At 44.7% G+C, this 19,314-nt stretch overlaps 1 protein-coding gene across 7 annotated transcripts; it reads left to right on the forward strand.

Annotated features, from left to right (window-relative positions):
• Positions 1–700: 700 nt before the first annotated feature.
• TNFAIP3 (TNF alpha induced protein 3) lies at positions 701–17,523 on the forward strand. Of its 7 annotated transcripts, none has more exons than XM_040060145.2 (10): positions 1,365–1,438; positions 1,528–1,599; positions 4,393–4,705; positions 8,888–9,078; positions 9,304–9,451; positions 9,645–9,815; positions 10,569–10,749; positions 12,259–13,169; positions 15,053–15,285; positions 15,931–17,523. In XM_040060145.2, the coding sequence occupies exons 3-10, from the start codon at positions 4,393–4,395 to the stop codon at positions 16,210–16,212; spliced, it is 2,430 nt and encodes an 809-aa protein (XP_039916079.1). In that variant the 5' UTR covers positions 1,365–1,438; positions 1,528–1,599; the 3' UTR covers positions 16,213–17,523. The 7 variants fall into 7 exon arrangements, with proteins under 7 accessions (XP_039916081.1, XP_039916080.1, XP_039916079.1 ...); XM_040060143.2 differs by lacking the exons at positions 1,365–1,438; positions 1,528–1,599 and adding exons at positions 2,777–2,846; positions 3,530–3,795; XM_040060147.2 differs by lacking the exons at positions 1,365–1,438; positions 1,528–1,599 and adding an exon at positions 701–1,103.
• Positions 17,524–19,314: the final 1,791 nt, after the last annotated feature.

Below are 19,314 nucleotides of genomic sequence, written 5' to 3' on the forward strand. Positions count from 1 at the left end.
AGAATTTACAAACACATTCAGACACTAATATCTCCCTGACTGGATAGTTTTAGCCCAAGGTTTTGCCCTTTACCTGCAACAATCTGACCTCGAGCAGGGCTGGATTAAAGTGCGTTTAACATCTGCTGAAAATGCCAGCATATTGGGATTATAGGGTTATATACTGGCCTAACCTCTAATTGGAGAAATGAGGGCACTTGTGGTTACTTACAATACAGAGCCAAAACTGTGGAGCGCATCCAAGCTAAACGGGAACAAACAAACAAACAAACAAACAAACAAAAACCCCAAACCAACTTGCTTGGGTCTGAAAACCAGCTGGAAGAGCAATACTTTCCATGGGACGGGCTCCCTTAATGTCCTGCTGGGAAGCTGGGGCAGGGGTGTGGGCATCTACACCCGAGCACCCGCAGCCCGAGCCCGGCGTGCGAGGGCCGGCGCTCGAGGACGCGGGGAGCGCCCCTGGGGCAGCGCCTCTCACAGCCGGCGTTCCGAGGCTGCGGGCACGGCCGGGCCGCCGCTCTGCGCAGGGGCACGGCGCTCTTCCGGACCCAGCGATGCGGCACCGGGCTGGCCCGTGAGCGGAGCGGAGCCTGCGGGACGCGACGGGCAACCCCCTATCCGGGGGGAAAGGAATAAGGAAGGAAGAAATGACATCCCGGCTCCCGAAAATCCCATGGCTGAGTCACGGCGGGCGGGGAGGCGGCGGGACTCCCCGGCGGCGGCGCCCCCTGGCGGTGGCAGGGGCCGCAGCGGTTGTCACAGGCCGGAAAGTCCCTGCGCTCTGCCGGTGGAAATCCCCGCTGGGGTTTTTTTTTGTGTTGTGTTTTCAATCTCCCTTTTTTTTTTTTTTTTTTCTTCACCCGGGCTCTTGAACAGAAAGGGAAAAAAAACAAGAGGCTGGGCTCAGCCCTTCATTCCGCAGCGGCGGCAGCAGCAGCAGCAGCAGCTCCGGCGGGGAGAGGGTGGAGAGAAGGGAGGAAGGAGTCGCGGCGCGCTGGCGGTTGATGGATCCCGAGCACCGCTCCGTCCCATCGCCTCAGCCTCGCTGCTGAGCAGGAGTGGCGGCAGGATCGGCCGGAGGAGGAGCCCGCCGTGGAGAGGTGAGCGCCGTTCTGGGCAGGGCACGGCGGAGCCCGGAGCGCTTTAGCGGAGGGCGCCTCGGGACCAGGCGGGTCCGGCGGCGGGGCTCGGCCGTAGCCGTGTGCCGGCTCCCGGCCGGGCCCTGACGCTGTGCCCGCGGCTGCCGGCCCGGCCCGGCCCCGCCCCGCGGGGGCTCCGAGGCGCTGCGGCTGGAGAGCGGGCACGGCGCGGCCGGGTTTGCTGTAGGTGCCGCGGGGAAATCCGCCCTGGAGCTTCGAGCTCCTTCTCCTGGGAAGCTGGCGGGCCGTATTGTGTCCTTTCCACCTAGCATGCCCAGCCTCCAGCGGAGCAGTAGGTCAGGGAACTAAGAACGCGGAACACTCGCTATGTGTAAACCTGTCCTGTGGGATTTAAAAGAGCCTCAGTCCTCATGTTCTGATTTAGTGAAGAGTAGTACTGTGTTCTGGTTTGTACCGAGCAAAGACCCAGGCAGAAAAATCTACGGGGGCTTAAAAGGTATTAAGCATGTTTCTTTTAGAAGTTTTTAGCACTTTATAGAGAAGTTAATTAAATGCCGTTTTTCAGACAGAGGACAGAAAATGAAAATAACTTTATTAAACCATTGGCAGATCTCAGAACAGTATTCAGCATTACACGTTTGGAAAGGATGCTGTCTCTAATTATTGTTTACAGCTGTTCCTTTCTGGGAATTCCTAGTCATTACTTATCAGAAGGTTAAAGTAGCATAGCATACAGCAAAGCACTATAAACTAACATAACTGTAGTTCAGTTTTCTACTTTTAAATCTCCAGTTTAGATGGCTGTCGAGTTCTGTTTGTTTCATCCCATTGATTCTGAAAATAAGGGTTGCTTGACTTTTGCCTTGATTGGCATTTATGACTAAATAAATAGCACAGGCAGTAATTTCCACGTGTGGAGGGGGAAAAATGCCGGTAGAACATAGTATCGAAGAACGTAGTTTCAGTGAGTGCTTCTGTAAACTCAGTACTTTTTGTTACTTAAAGCTGGAAATAACCATTTCAAGGGTCCATGCCGGTAGTGCTTAGTCATGTGATCAGTCTTTATTCATGTAAAAAAATCCCATTGACTCAATGTTTCTATTAACATAAGTAAGGAATTCACTATTTCGGTCATCTGAGCGAAATAGAGCTGTGGTTATCATACAGATTAGTAAGGGGTTGTTTATATTTCCTTTTTAGAATCATTCATACATTTAAATATAGGATTGCATAAATAAACTCTATGTGTAAAACTATGTTGGGGAGGAGAGTGGATGAGAAAATGTGTTCTTTTCATTTTAAGGCTATGTGCTGGTGAAGGAATGATAAGAATTCGTCATCTTTATTACCTAAAGGAAAGCTTTTCCGTATGTTGCAAGATGTGACAGCTCTGAGCACGGTCCCTGGTGCTCTTAGGGTGTGTGAATGACATCACCCTAAAGAGGGACTTTGTGGCATCACCTGTTTCATCTGCCTCTGTTTAGGGCTCGTCGGGATCTCTCCATCAGCTGGTTCTCAGGGAGGTTATAGAGGTCAGCTCTTGGCACCTGGAGTTTGAGGCCCCCTCTCGCCCTGAGAGGGTCTTTTCAAAAGCTTTCTCTGGGCATTTGGAGGTGGATGTTGCCAATGAAAGTGTCTGGGTGAAGAGGGGAGAGCAACTGTTTCCCTGTGGGGAAGGAGGTGCTGAAGCCCTTCTGTGCAAGAGAGGTCTTCTGCCCCCATAGACCTGGGAATGCCTTCCTGGTCAGTCTGTCACACTGGTGTTCTTCCTCTCTCTGTGCCTCCTGACTCCCACTTGATGAGAAAACTTCCTAATAGTTGCATAAACAATCTTTAGTTGCTTCTTGTTTCCCTGTACTTGATGCCCGGAGATTGATACACATATATGGCTTGATACTTGTCCCTAGATTTATAATCACAATGGTGAGTTTCTCCTAATGTGACTAGTTGTACGCTAAACATTTTAGGTGTGCATACTTTTATTTGTCTTGATACAAATTTTGCTTTGTGTTTAAACAAAGCAAGAATGTTTGTGGACAGCATGGAGAGTCTCTCCCTGTAAAAACAGGTTATTGTTGTTATTGCTGTTCTTACTGTAGTGCGCAGGGGTTTTGAAGGATGTGGTCCCCACATTTGGCTCTAACTAGCCACCAAGTTAGTGTCCTCTGAATAAGTATTTCATAGAGTGTAGCAGTTTCCTTTGGGTTTGGTGGGGTTTTTTGTTTGTTTGGTTTGGTTTTTTGTGTTTTTTTTTTTGTTTGTTCGGTTGGGGTTTTTTTTGGGGGGGGGTTGTTTGGGGTTTGTTGTTGTTGTTGTTGTTGTTGATTTGGTTTTTTGTTTGTTTGTTTGTTTGGGGTTTTTTTTTGGTTTTTTGGTTTGGTTTGGTTTTTTGTTGTTGTTTTTCCTGCTGTACCCCATGAGGCCAGAGTTACTGAAGAAAGGGATGCAGAGAAGTAAACATTACATGTCCTACTGTGGAAATGTATTGGGGGTTTTGAGCCAAATGGAAATGCTTTTTCAGCTCTGTTGACTTATCACTGAGTAATAGTGGCACTGCAGTCTACACCCCCACACACGGCACAGGCACTTCTGAGCCACAGCTCTACTACTCATAAAGTACAAAGAGCCTCAAAACAAGTAACCTAAGTCTGTCCTCGGGTGACAAATTCCTCATCTACCATATCTGGTCACTGTAAGTATGGGACTGATGCTAGCACAGCTTGCAAGTCTTTGGGCTCTTTCTGTACTCTACTGATCATCACTCCTCAGAATGTATGGGATTTGGAAAATCTGAAATGGTCATTAACTGGGGTGGGTTTTCTTGGCATGTTATCAAAACAAGAGTTTGAAATGTGCTGAAATTCAGCAAGTGTGTATGGGATAACACTGTGCAATTATAATTTAGTTAAGTTTCCAGGATAATTTTCCTTTCCCTTGATCTTGCCTTCTCTTATCCTTATTTTGATTTAAATGCTCTGTTTGAATGATGATGCAGTTTCCTTATTTATATATGTCCTCTTTAATATCACAGTAAAATTGTATCAGCAAATGAGTGGGATAACCTGATCAGTGTCTGTATCTGAATAACGCAGAAAAGCTAGTGAATATGAGCTTTAAAAAAACATTATTTTTGAAAGGCTCAGTTGGACTGCATCCACTCTGTGCTTGTTTTAGGCAAAACTTCATCCAGAATTCCAACCTGAAAGTGCTTTCTCAGTCTCTGCCGAAGTGAGAGCACTGTGATAGAAGGACACTAACATGCCAATAAAAGGATCCTTTTTCATTTCAGATGTCTTCCAGAAATATGGCTGGCCAACACATCCTTCCTCAAGCTTTGTATCAGAGCAATATGCTGAAGGCTATGAAGATCAGAGAGAGGACACCTGAGGATCTAGTCAAACCTCCCAGTGGAGTAATTCATCACTTCAGGACTATGCACAAATACACCATAGAAATGTTCAGAATGTGCCAATTTTGTCCCCAGTTTCGGGAAACGCTTCAAAAATCCCTGACTGACCAGGCCACCCAGACTTCACTGGAGCGCCAGAGGAAGCTCAACTGGTGCAGGGAAGTTCGGAGACTTGTTCCTTTGAAGACTAATGGTAAGTTACAAGCAGGTCTTTGCACTCACAGTAAAACAGCTCATACAGGTGTAGCATCTTTATTAATAGCATCCTAGTTCACATTACTGAAACAGAAGCATATGGCTTTAAAAATGTGCTTTTTAATCTTAGTTTTGAAAATTAAAATTCTTTATACATGATGTACTGTCTTGAGGCTGTAGCAGACCCTTGCCCATACCACAACAGGTGAATATTGTGGAAATTTCACGGATATTTTCATAATGTCAGTAGCCTGTGGCACTTCAGAGTCAAGAACAAGGCAGGGAAGCTTGATTTGGAGCCCATTGCCTTCCCATGAATCTGACTGCTGCATGTCAGCTGCCTCATTGGAAGTGCTGAACATCCTTTAATGCCAGGCAAGAGGAGCCTTCAGATGTTTTGAATGACCAGGAATGCATTCCCATATATATTTAGCAGAAGCTAATATCCTTCCAATAAGTCCTGCTGTTGTAGCTGGCAGGCAATGCTTGCTTGCTGATCCAGCTTTCACAACAGTGACAGCAATAGCGCCCAGAACTTGGAGCCTCCCAGGAACCTGACACTGCTCTGTCCCTGGGGTCAGCGCCCCACACTGGGGCTACTCCCTCATCCTCAGCTCCCTGCCTGGGTTTGCCAGTCCTTACCTTCCCTCAGGGCTCACTGGTAACTCCTGTGCGTGTGACTGACACCCATCTTCATGCAAGACAAATTTTGCAGTGCCTTTTTCTTTCAAGTCAGTGCTGGTTTCAGGACTTGGCTTTTGGGTTACTCTGTGTGTGTATTGCATTAAGTGCTACAAATGAAAAGGCACAGCAGTGGTGCCAAGATTTCCTGAGCAGGTTATGCTTGTCCACTGTCTTGAGCAGGAAACCTTGGCACATGACTGTAAGAGTCACTGGGCATTTCGCATTCAGTGGAGGAAAGATTCGGTAATGGCTGTGACTTATGGTCATGCAGCTGCAAACTTAGAGTCAGGATTCCTTGCAGAACAGGTTGCCCCTAACCAGGAAGAATAGACTGGGATAGTGAGGACTTCAAAAAGATGAAAAATACATACTCTTTGCTCAAGCAGCTGATCACAGCAGTCATAGAAACCCTGGGTGTGGTGGACCTGCAGCATTGTTGAAGTCCATGTTGTGTTCTGTGTTTGCTTCTTTTCATATCTGCTTGCATACATGTTGCCATTTTCTTCCTAGTCCACATTTTTCCATTTTCTGCCATATTTCTCAGTATGACTGTAGACAGCTGTGTTGAACAGAAGCCATTATGAGTCCCACTGAGTAGATGTCACTGCCCAACCCAAAGCCTGATGCTGATGTGCGTGCCTGTAACTGTTGTAGAGGCACTGACCTTCTGGTGGGCTTTTTAGGCTGCCTCTGCATTGGTGTAAAATTCTCATGACTGCAATTAGGGGTGTGCACAGAAGTCATGGAATCTTGAGCTTTGGAAGGACCAGCACCTTGCAGGTACTGGGAAGGTAACATTGCTCCGAATGTTGCATCTTAAAAATTTCCCTCAAACAGATTTTCTAGGGAAGTGGACAACGTGCACAATTTTTGTCCAAGACAAAGAGTAACCATTTTAGAATCCCCCATCTCCAGTCAATACAAATCCTGCCGGGGTTAACGCTGCCTGGACAGACCCTTATTGGTGACCACATTGCATTCAGCAACACTGACCTCCTTTGGCTCATGACCGTCGGCCAGTGTTACACATGGGAGCAGTGTGGACTTGGATCCCACCCATGAGCAGGCATACAGTATACGAGATGCTTAAATATTAGGGCTGCTTGAGGAAAGGCAAAGCAAGGTTTGTGGTCTCCCTATATATTGATCAGACAAAGAACTTGGCTTCAGTTCAGTACTTCAGGGTCATTTAGTGCATGAGTAGGAGTGGCTTTGGAAACCTGTGGGTTATGCAAAGTAGCTGCATTAAAGGACCTTTGCAGGAGAAAGAAGGTAGATTAAACTGCAGGAGAGGATCTCTGGAAGAAGTGCAGAAGCCTGGAGAAACCCTGTATTATCCCAGAAAACAACTTCTTTCTTTTTTTTTTTTTCTCCCATGTGGCATGAAAAAATTTTTTTAAACATTTAGCTGCTTAACTGATAGATGTGGGAGGAATATGTTAGTTCTCTCAGTCAACAGTGGGCTTTCTTCAGAAAATTCTGGGGTTTTTTTCTGATTAAGGTTGTAGTTGTTGAAAACAGAGAAAGTATCTCCTACAGGATCTTTTGATATATATTTTACCTAATATGTTTGTGAATCTGTGGAGTGGTGGGGTTTTTTTAATTAAAAAAGCTGTTTTGAATCACCACGTATTTCTTTGCAGACATCTGAATGGATGATAGAAGGAAAGCGGTAGGAGGTACAAAAATTGAAACTGTTTGGGTTTTTCTTTTTTTTTTTTCTTTTTTTTTTTTTTTTCAATTTAAAAATTCCAGCATCTATTGGCTGTAGAGATTTCACTTGTATAATGAATTGGCATTCATTCCAGCTCGCCCAGCCACACCCCCTGGGAAAGTCCGAGGGAGGCCACGCTGTACCCGAAGAACAAAAAGTACAACTGTTGCTCAATTGCTAGTCAAACGGTGTGGGGGAATTCCAAGCGCTGTGTAAGGAATTTTGGGCAGTGCTTCTAAATAAAGAACCGAAAGTGAGCTCTCAGAGAGAGAAAAATTTTAATCTTATCTTTGCTCTAGATTTTGCAAAGGGAAAATTTTAATGGGATTAGTATGTCATCTTTCTTGGTCAGAAGGAAACCCAGTCAGTTTTTCTGTCTTCTTGGTTGTTCCCTGATTTTTGAGCTCCAGTAAGCAGCCTGCAGAACTGAAGTAAGCTTTGCAAGACAGCATTCAGAAAATAGAAGGCAGTTGCCGGAACCTGATATGCACCAATCCCATAACAATTTATGAAGTATTGAGTAGATTGCAAATTATATCTTATCCGGGAACTGGAGTCTGTTGTAGGCTTTTCTTTGCAGTTTTACGGAACAAATAGCAAAAGTGTTCACAGATGGTGTAATTGAACTCGTAATGTATGTGGCAAACTGAGTTTAATTCTTTTGTGGGAGTTCTTTGGATGGGTTTGTTTTGTTTTGTTTTTTCACATGAGAAAAATCTAGCAGCTTTACCAGGGTTTATGCCTTCTATTCCAAGAAAATTGCTGTGGTTTCTTAGCATTGGGTGAATCTGTTTACCACTGTGGTAAACATCAGACCTAGTTTAGCATCTGAGGACATGACAGTAATGATTCTTGATGTCTCCCTCTCAGGGGAGACATCTCCTTTTGAAGAAGATGGCTAGAAACAGAATTTGAAACCCAGACATAAATGTCTTTTTTGTCACACCTTTTAATTTAGTTATCTCCTCTGAGTCTCAGCTTCCCCTCTGAAACTGCACAATATCACAATCTTTTCTACCTGTAAAAGAGGAATTTTTCAATGCAAGGAGATTGTGTAACTGAAAATCAAATCACTGTTTTTCATTTACTTAGTTTTAATTTTGTGTTTTAAAAACCAGCCCTTTAAATAATATATGTAACAACCCAACAAGCTGTCATTTCTGAGAGGAAGGCCAGAGGTGTTTCTGTGATTGCTTTGCATGAATCACCTGCTATTCCCTTTCTGTCTCCTTTTTCATTACAATTCCTCCATCAAGCACAGCCAAGTGCCAAGCAATGCTCACATCAGGGGATGTGAGGCTTGATGTTACTATAATATTTTCTTAACGGTTTCCATTATCTCAACCTCATGCCATTGGGTGTTTATTTGTATAAACACCAATAAGGGAGATTTACGTTTTTGTTTTTTTTTTTGTAATTTTAAGATGACTTTGTTGTGTTTAAAAAGCTATTTCATCTGTGTTTGGCATTTGTAGTTGACCCCAAAATTTAGTTTGTGATATCAGTCAAAGTGAAGTGAGATAGGTAAGGGGCATTGCTGGATGGCAGCTTAACTTGGACTGATACAGAGACAAAACCAGTAGGGAGGGAAGTTTTTTCTATCTCTGAACAGGGACCATAACTCTGGTCTCCTTCTTTACAACCCTTCTGTCTGAGGCTTAGAGAGAAGTGCACAGGGAATATGCATATGTGCACTGTAATTCTATGTCCCACAGGCTTGTGGCGTTTTATTTAAACAGCCGTTTGAAAATAATGCACTTTCTTTTTTTTTTTTTTTTGCAGGCGATGGAAATTGTCTTATGCATGCTGCATCACAGTACATGTGGGGTATTGAAGATATCGACCTTGTCTTAAGAAAAACATTGTTTAGTGCTCTCAGGGAGACTGACACACGGAACTTCAAGCTCCGCTGGCAGCGGGAGGCTGTTAAATCCCAGGAGTTTGTAGAAACAGGACTCCATTATGACACCCGGGTAAGGCAGCCTGAGGGAATTGTGCTGTTTTCTGAGTGCTCACCAGCGTTGCCTTGCTGATTCTGTTTGCTTTGTGGCTTCATGGATTCTGTCATTAATGGAGAGCAGAAATAGTCTTCCTTTGGAGGAAATGGAAAAATGTGGTTATTTGAGCACTGCCGTGCTGCAGCTGGTTCCTGACCTCCCTGTCTTTGAACCATTGGTGACAGCTGTTTCTTTCCTCAGAACTGGGAGGAGGAGTGGGAATACCTCATTGAAATGACTTCCCCAGAAATATCTGGGGCTCGAAACAGGCTTCCCTATAATGCATTGGAAGAAATCCACATCTTCATCCTTGCTAACATCCTCAGAAGGCCAGTCATTGTCCTTGCAGGTGAGTTGCCTGGCCAGTCATCCCACTCTGTTACTTCTGTGCTGTGTTAGTAATCTTAGTCAATGTCTGTTGTTTTCAGGTAAATGCAATTCAGAACACAGTGTTTTCAGCAATTATTCTAAAACCCCCACCATATGTTTTCTCTTGCCTGTAGCACATACTTATTTGTGTTTTCTTTTTCTTCTTTATGCAGATAAAGTGGTTAGAAGTTTAGAGTCAGGCTCCAGTTTTGCTCCTCTGAATGTTGGTGGTGTTTACTTGCCTCTCCTATGGCTGGCTGAGGAATGCTACAGATACCCAATTGTGCTTGGCTATGACAACATGCATTTTACACCACTGGTGACTCTGAAGGACAGCGGGCCAGGTATTTTCCAAGTACCTCATTTGGTATTTATGTTCCTTCTTCAAAACTACTGTGCTAATAAAGCATTTGAAATATGATCTGGTTTAGATTTGCATTTCTAAAGTTAAATAAGATTCATTTGAAATGTATTCTTAAAATGTGAGCAGAAAGAGCTTTGTCTATGAATCTGAGTAGAAATTAAATGTTACCTTCAAGATACTGGTTGAAAGTAGAGAGCAACTCACCTGCTTGCAGGCTGGAATTGGTGAAAGGGTAGCCTTTGCTTTATTGTGTTCTGGCCTCCTTTCCATATCGTAAGAGAAGAAGCTTTGTAGGATACAGTCTCACAGCAGGGTATCACTGCCTGGCAGGAATAATGAAATACATGCTTTACCATTTTTAATGCATCTCTTCTGAGTGGACAGAAGTTCACTAGGTTCAGATTACAGCATCATCCCACCAAAAAGGCATAACAAACAGAGATCTACAATCCTGTTCACCTGGAGAAGATAGCTGCTATGGGGACATTAAAACTACTGTGGGATGGGGCTAAGTTTGTGATGTAGCTGTGTCCACGACCTCCCCCAGTGGTACCATGTAGAGACTGATTGCTCTGCCCAGCTGTTCTCCTCTCTCTCAAAAATTTAGTGGTGATATCTTCATGTGTTGCATTCTATGGTTAATCCTAACTGGCTGTTTATGTGTGTGTGAATATACATATATATATATATATTTGTTTGTGTGTGTATGTTAACCCATCTTGTTTCCCCACAGAAATCCGGGCTGTCCCTCTGGTCACCAGTGAACAAGGCAGATTTGAGGATTTGAATGTGCACTTTCTGACAGATGCAGAAGAGAGGGAGAAAGAACAGCTGCTAAAAGACTACTTGATAGTGATAGAAATTCCAGTGCAAGGCTGGGATCATGGTACAACTCATCTAATTAATGCTGCAAAGTGAGTGTCATTCCTTTTTCCTCAAAGTTATCTTGTTTACAGAGGTGGGTGTGGGAGATTAGGGACAGGCGGTCGGAAGATATCGCGCTGTGCGGAGGTAGCAGGTGGGTCGAGCTGGGCAGCCCAGTTTCTTCTTCTGGTCTTTCCTTCCTTCCTTCCTAGGTGGACCATGTATTGGCATTACTGTTGATATGTTTTGAAGTAGTATGAGGCCAGTCTCAAATTTAAAGGCAAAAATTCATTCAGACTTAGCAAACTGAAATTAGCATTTTAAAAGAAAAAGGTCCATTTGATCAGCTTCACTGATTTGTAAATTACCTAGGAAGGTGGCTGAAAAGTACTTAAATGCAGGACTAGTTAGCCCAAGCTCTTGTGCTTTGTGTAAGGGCACATTGCATAATGGGCAGTTGGTGTAATTTTGGCTGCCCTGGGGAAAGTAGTTGGCAGTACGGTTGGGAGCACAGCTGCCTCAACACCCTGGGCTGTTTGGTGTGGCAGTAGGCAGGAAGCTGTGGCCAGTGGAGGAACCGGTGTCTCTGCTTGTCCCTCCAATGGCTGAGCATCAGTAACGTGCAGGGAGCAGCTGGCAGCACCCATCAGCTTCCCATATTCGGTCCACACTGGCCATGATGCCAACCAGTCCCCTCAGAATGGGCAGAGGGAAGTAACTCCCTGTATCTTCTGTCTTTGCTTCCACTACCACACAGAAAGGAATCTTTATGCTGTTGGCTGGTTCTGGTGTAGGGGCCTTGAAAATTGAAGTCCTTCTACCTGAAGGGTATATCCACACGTAAAAGGTAGCACTTGAGCTTCTCTAGTTGCTCTGCTTAGATGTGTTCTGGAGTATTACCAGAAATGTTAGCTCCTCATCCTACCAGCTGTCATGGTGAAGGTCCAGTGCAGGGTTTTCCTTGCAGCTGGAAGCAGAGTAAGGATGGTGTAATGGATACTAGCATTACATGTACCACACTGAAGCCCCACAGTTTGTTAGAGGAATTCTGCTGGTAGATACAAACCCAACAGGGCAGAACCAGGAGCAGATTTCATGATAAACTGTATCATGAAATGCTGAGGCCACTGTAGGAAGGGCTTCTTCTTAGTGTGGGTTGGTGAAGATGGGGATCTTCTACTCTAACCTCTGCTCAGCTGAGCACTGGTCCTCGGAGAAATTCACCATTTGGGGGACTTTCTGCTTCTGAGAGACTACCCATAATCTTTTTGAAAACACCTCTTAGACAGAAAAGTCTCAACTAGCAAAGCCTTGTAAGAATACTTCGGTTTAGCATTGTGTCAGGACATTTATTTCAGATGTGGAAGTCTCCATCACCGAACACCTCCTTTTAAAATTATTTACATTTACAGCAACAGCGTAACATCCCAGATCTTCTGGCCGAGTAATATGGATGTGCATTAAATCTACATTTCCCTCCCACATTGCTTGTATTTGCTTCCACCCCCACCATCTGCTCTTTTCAACCACTGATGCAATCTTCCTTTTTTGGCTGTCAGGTTAGATGAAGGCAACCTACCAAAAGAAATAAACCTCGTGGAAGATTACTTTCAACTGGTACAGCATGAGTACAAGAAGTGGCAGGAGAATGCTGAACCTGCTAGAAGAGAGACATGTTCCAGGAACAGACAGGAACTATCGCTTTCCCAGCTCTCCCTCTTACAGATGAAATGTGAAACGCCAAATTGCCCTTTCTACATGTCTGTGAACACCCAGCCCTACTGCCACGAATGCTTTGAGCAGAGGTCCCAGGGAAACAAAGGAAGAAAGCAGACCTCCAAAGCAGCATCTGAGAAGCTGAAGGCACCCGGGTCAGGCACCTCCCGTGGAGATATTTGTGAAGCTGGGGGATGGACATCTGAAGGGCCTGTAACAGAGCCTCGCTCTGCACCTCCAACTGCTCCAAGCCTTTTCCTGTACAGTGAAACCACAGCCATGAAGTGCAGGACCCCAGACTGTCCCTTCACGTTGAACGTGCAACACAATGGGCTGTGCGAACGCTGCTACAACTCCAGACAGCTCAGTCCCTGCAACAACTTGGATGACCAGAGACACTTAGACTATGCCACATGCAAAATATGCCGTCAAAAGGCCAAGAGGACCTTCAATGGTATATGCAGCACTTGCTTCAAAAGGTCCACAGAGCAGTCCCCAAATGGCAGTCCCGCTTTCCTGCCCACGTGCCACCAGAGATCGACATCTGACCCATCCCAGATCTCACAGATCCTCCACCAGCACTCCTGCCAGCAGGCTTCTAACAGCCATCACAAGGAGCCCCCACCACCAGCGCTGCCTCCCGAGGAGAACAGGGGAGGCAGCCTCTGTAGGAAACCTGGTTGCAAGTTTTTTGGGACACCACAAAATGAGGGCTTTTGCACGCTGTGTTTCTTTGAGTACAGGGAAAACCATGGTAAGTGAAGTGAGCTTTGACACACTTTGGCTGCGGATCAGCCTCCTTGATCTGTGAAATTCTGTGTGTACTGGCTGATAAAAGGGCGGGGAGTAATGAAAGGAGTGTGAAGATTTTCTTCTGTTTTATTTTTTTTATTCAGGTGATTTTCTGTCTGTTATTTTCCCATTGTCGTGGTTTAACTCCAGCCAGCAGCCAAGCCCCACACAGCTGCTTGCTCACTCTCCCACCAGCAGGATCAGGTGGAGAATCGGAGGTGTAAAAGCTGGAGAACTCATGTGTTGTGATAAAGAGAGTTTAACAGGAAAAGCAAAAACTGCGTATGCAAGCAAAGCAAAACAAAGAATTAATTCACTGCTTGCCATGGGCAGGCACGTGTTCAGTCTGTGTCTTCTCCCAACCTCTCACGCACCCTTGCCAGCAGGGCAGTGTGAAAAGCAGAAAAGGCCTTGGCTCTGTGTAAGCTCTGGTCAGCAATGATAAAAACATCTTGATATTATCAACCCTGGGGTCAGCACAGATCCAAAACACAGTCCCATACCAGCCACTGTGAAGAAAATTAACTTTACCCCAGACAAAACCAGCATACCATAAAGGGGCACATGGCAGCAGTGTAAGAAATCTGTGAAATCTCTTGTAAAACTTCCTTTCAGCTTTGATGGAAGCAAAACCAGCTCAGTAGGGGGTGGCTTTTGATACCTCCCCATCATCTATTGCAGTCATGGTTTGGTATGAATTTTCTTCACAGCTAGACAAGTTGTAGAGGTCAGTGAGGGAAATGCTGTAAATGTATGGAAGGTACTGAAAATCAGTTATGTTAGCAAGGTAAGGTGTTTAAAAAGCCCTGAAGAATCTGTAGATCTCTATCTGTTCTGGATGTAACGGGTATGATGCTGTGGAGTAACCGCTGTAGTTGCCTTGACAAGCAGAGCAAGTATAAGTTGACTGCAGATAATTAGCTTGTATTTTGGAGTAACTTAGGAGTGTGTTGTTATACTCTGCCTTGAAATCTTCCTCGGTAATACCCTGTGTGTGCATGCATGTGTGTTTAAAGACTGACTGACTTCAAAAAGGCAATAGTCTGTGAATAAATCACAGCATGAAATCTTCATCTTTTATGCTAGTGCCCTGTTTCACAGGTAAACAGCCCTTAGGTAGGGAGCCTGAAAGACATATGTGAGAGAGTTACTACTTATCTCTTCGGACTATTTTATTGCTGATAAGTTTGCCGATAGAAATAAAGAAACCTGGAATAATAGGTTGGGTTGGAAGGGACCTTTAAAGATCATCTAATTCAACCCCATTGCTGTTGGCAGAGACATCTTTCACAACAATGATCTTTCCACATGCGTTCAGATTAGGGAACTTCTATGCCAGCTTGCAATACCTTATTTTCCAGCGTTGCTCACAATGAAAATTTTTTCCCTTCTGATTGTGGAATATATAAGATTGCTTCATGAGACTAAAAAGTATAATGCACTTTTTCCCCTTAAGCTCTGTACCACTGTACTTCAGTTATCTGATGTGACTGAAATGGGGGAGGCTGAAACGGGTAGGTCACAGATGACAGTCAAAGTGAAGTCAAAGGTGAAATTTGTCTTCAGTGGGATCTAGGTTTCCCACTTAGGGCAAGGTTTTTCCCAAATCATCTGTTTCAACGGCTTATATGAAAATCAGGCTGCATTAACACCCTCACTTATGTAACATGAAGAAAGACATACCAACTGAGGGGGGTCTCAGGATTTTCAAAAACCCATGCTTGAGACTAGCTGATCTTTTTAATTTATTTTAATTTTTAAAGTGGGGAGCTTTTTATAGCTGCTTTGGGTCCTCAGATCTATGGGGCACATTCAGACAGCTCCTGTTCATGCTTTGCATTACAGACAGTGTTTTGCTGCGCCACCAGAGGAGATCTCAGAGGAAGTCTTCAGCAGCAGATCAGACGGGGAACTCCGCTGCTGGCTTCCATAACACTGTGTCCTGCCAGCGGCGCGACTGCGGCACCCTGGGCAGCACGATGCTCGAGGGGTACTGCCAGAACTGCTTCATTATAGCCCAGAACCAGCGATTCCAAGAAGCCAGGAGGACGGAAGAACAGCTAGTGAGACAGCCAGAAGTAAGTGTGAACTTCTTAAAATCTTCCTCTTGTTTAGCACTGCATGTTTTTCTCTTGTGGGAACAACTTGGGATCCATACTAGAAAATCCTCAAATGACTGCATCTTAACTATCATGGAAAGACAAGTGCAGAGTATATCATGATTTTTTTCTGCTGCAGTTGAGCAGCACTCATAAAAAGTCATTCTCGGTTTAGGGTTGTCATGGCCATGCTCAGTTTTACCTCAGCTGGGATTTTGCCAGCAATTTCAGTGGAAGCAACTGGACCAACAGCTAGGTTGTTTTGTAGATTGCGGAGGGATTTTTCTTCTTACCCTTAGAGCTGTGCAGCTGTGTCAAGGGGCTCAAGTTGCATTTTTGATTGAGTCCATCACAGATTATTTTTGTTCCAGATAAGGCTTTTTTCAATCTCGTTTGTTTTGGTCCTTTTAGAACTGAGGATTGCCAAAGATAAAAAGACCAATATTTTTTCCTAAGAAATTACAGAATTTGTGATTTTCTTTGGTAAAACTCAACTTGGCTCTTGGTATTGCACTTTGTAGAAGTGCCTGTGAACAATCCTCAAACCAGGAGCAGAGCGAAAAGGAAATGAAAAGTCATTTGTGCCAGCACACCGACTGACAGTGTGTTTTAATATTTTTCAAGAGAACAGGGCAGCACAGAGATGTGCAGCGAGCAGCACTGAGTTCCCAGAGGAGACAGTGTGCTGTGGCTTCGTGTAGAAACAACCTGGCCTGCAGAAGCGATGACCTGTGCCCGGAGTGCCGGCGCCTTGGTCAGCTGCCACCGTCACGGAGTGCCAGGGAGCCGGTGGCACAGGAGCCTCCCAAGCAACGCTGCCGAGCCCCTGCCTGTGATCACTATGGCAATGCCAAGTGCAACGGCTACTGCAATGAATGCTACCAGTTCAAACAGATCTATGGCTAGTGGGGAGCAAGAAAGCAATACCAGCTACTTCCTTCACTGAAATGGTGCTACATCCAAAACACTTAACAGTCCTGGGAGTGGGAGGGTGGGGGGAAACATAAGCTCTCTGCTCAGATCATGTTTATTCCCAAGAATGGGAATAAATTTCTACTTCCTCTAAACACTGCATACAAGGACTGCTGAGAAGGTCACATTGCCTTCTGCACAGAGCTCTCGTTCATGACTAAGCTCCTACAATTCCGTATTTAATTCTTGGACTTCCCAGGAGGAAGTATGAAGCATTTGAATCCGGAGAACTTCCCAGTTCTGCCTCTTTCTCAATAGCTCCCCTCTCCCAGGCAAGGAGCCATGTCTACTGTCGAGGTGCAGGACCTTTTCATGTTTGCATACATCAGCCAGGGCCAAGTCCTTCCTGAATGGGATTACCCAGGACAGACTGATGCAACTTCCAGTTGGCATGTGAAGAAATGTGGTTTGATTTGCCCATGTCCTTGCTGTTTTTGCAGAGCTCGCCAGGGTGGGAGCTCCTGCGGGTATTTAGGGTGATAACAGCAAGCAGTTCTGTGTTTGCAGAGCCCTCAGCAAACCACAGCCACAAACAAGACCAGCACTGGTTTGCTCCTTTAACTTGCTTAACCTAACCAGCATTTGGATCCTTTCTCAAATCCCAAGACAGCTGGAAAGACAGAAGTTACAGAAGAAATGCATGTGATGGGGAAAATGCATCCTGCCATTTCCCACTTGCATGGAAGGTATTACCTCCAACAGAAAAGAAAAACCCCAAAGCCCATTGTCATCTTCACTTCTGAAACGAGATTGACTCTTGTCTCTTTTGCACTGCAACTGTCAGGAGTATGTGTATGCTGTTCATACTCTCCCTCCCCATTTCTGTCACACTTTCTGTCATCCTTAATGTGATTCTGTTCCAATGTAAACAGCTGGGAGCTCAGTAACAAGAGTTCTTCAGGGTTGAGATTTTACTCCTGAAGTTTATGCATCCACTTCTCAATCTGCAATACTTTCTTTAGCAACCTCAGCTTTACCACTGTGTCTGTTACCTGCTTCTTTCTTCTCCTTTTTTACCTTTTAAGTTTTCAGCATGTTTTGCTGCTATGATTTTGGAGGTGATACCTCTTCTAACTTGCTTCTCATGTTTAGAATCTTTTTCTAGTTACTTAAAAAAAACCCAGTTTCTTTAAAAAAAAAAAAAATTCATTACTTGTTTCTGTTAAAATTTATATATTTTGTGAACCTTAATGTGAACGTATGTTTTATTAAAATATTTATATTATTTGAAACAATGCAATTTGAAATTTGCACAGCTAGGATTTTTTTTACATATATTTACTCAAGTGTTGAAAGTTACAAATGTAAATGTACAACTGAAAAACTTTCTCTGGTATAAAGAAATAAATTATTGAAGGATTGAATTTGTTATTTTTATATCTATGCGAGAAAACACAGCTGAGGATGGGGCACCCCTTGAAGGAGGCTTTCCTGTTCAGCACTACCGTTCAGCATGTTATGGACTGCTTCTTGGTGCAGATGATGTAGCCAAGTGCTTTGAAGAGGTGATAACTTGCTGTAAGTGGGTGTTCTCTCAGGGAGGGCTCTTGGTTCTGTTGGAAGACCTGTGCATAAGCACTTGGCTCCTGTGGGTGCAGAGTATTTTCAGTCCCCAGAAGAATGAGTGTGGGAGAGTATGGATGGTGCAGGAGCAGACTGTAACAAAACCTAAGCTACACTGACTCACTTTGGCTTTCTGTGTTAATCCATCTGTTATATCAAGAATTCACAGCGAGTGGTGCTTGAGTGCCACCCTGGGAGGCGGTGATGGCAGCACATGATCTCAGCCTCCACACAGCTGTGTGTGCAGCCCCAAAGGCACAGACCTGGCCTACAACCTTCTCTCTGCCAGGGACAGCAGGGAAGCCTTGGCATCAGAGTTGCTCAGTAGTTCATGAAGAGCAAGTTGCCAGCTGCTGTTTGAAAAACTACATGAAAGCGGGGTTTTCTTCTCATCCCAAGCTCAGCCTAACCAAGCCTCCCTGCCAGGGGATTTCTGCACTGTAATTCCTGTACTGGCACTCAGGTGTTTCACACCTCTGCCTAGACAGGCAATACTGTACACTATCATGGCTTTTAGGTGTTGCTCATGACCTGAAAGAAAAATATGAGTCAAGGCTGCAAACATCCCTATGCAGTCGAGGACACTTTCCTAAGATGCTGACCTCTGAGCTCCGTTGCTGTCTGTCCTGGTTAAATCTTTAATCCACAGCCCAGCTCTGTCTGCACTCAGAGATCTTACCTCTGCCGTCAGAGTATACAACCTAGAAGTCAGCCTACGGCCCCCGGAGCAGAGCGTGCTGGACCTGCCAACCCCATCTCTACAGCATATTGTTCTTTTACAAAATCTCACTCTGTTGACCAGCACCCACCTTACCTCTTCTTTACAACTCATGCAACTCATGTCCCTGCAATTCATTGAACTTTGCACCACGCCTCAGTGGTGAAAGCGGGCAAGGATTGGGAGAGATGTCTGCAGCCAGGCAGCAGGAGATGGAGGCAGCTCATGGCAGCCACCAGCTCCTGCTCACCGAAAAGACAGAACATCCATCATGACACCCTCAGTGTCAGGAGGCTGATTTACTCCACTTGCTGTTAATTACAGCTTGTGCAGAGAGGAAGGATTTCAGATCAAATGCCCCAGATCCCACTGATTTTCTCTGCTGTTTTTCTGGGCCCGTTACTCATAGCCCTTGAGTCACATGAGACTGGTCTCATTCTAAGTGCCCAGTCTGTCTCTTGTGATTTACTTGTGTGGGAACATTAAAGTTAGTGGGGCCTTTTTTTAAAAAAATACTCTGGTATTTCCCTTATGTCCCAAGGGGATTTTGACTCTCTTGATGCTTTCTGCTCTTTGCCCAGACAACTCTTCAAGTTCATCTATTTTTCCTTCCTGTTCTGCAAGAGAGAAGTTTTATTTGGAGTCTCCCTTTTTGTGACCACTTCACTTAGAAAAGAAGGCTCTTTTCTAAAACACATATCTTTGATGGCCAGAGACTTTTTTCTTAGCAGAAATGCAAAACTAGTAGAGAATCA

Source organism: Hirundo rustica, chromosome 3 (assembly GCF_015227805.2).
Source record: "Hirundo rustica isolate bHirRus1 chromosome 3, bHirRus1.pri.v3, whole genome shotgun sequence".
In the NCBI taxonomy this organism is placed as follows: Eukaryota; Metazoa; Chordata; class Aves; order Passeriformes; family Hirundinidae; genus Hirundo; species Hirundo rustica.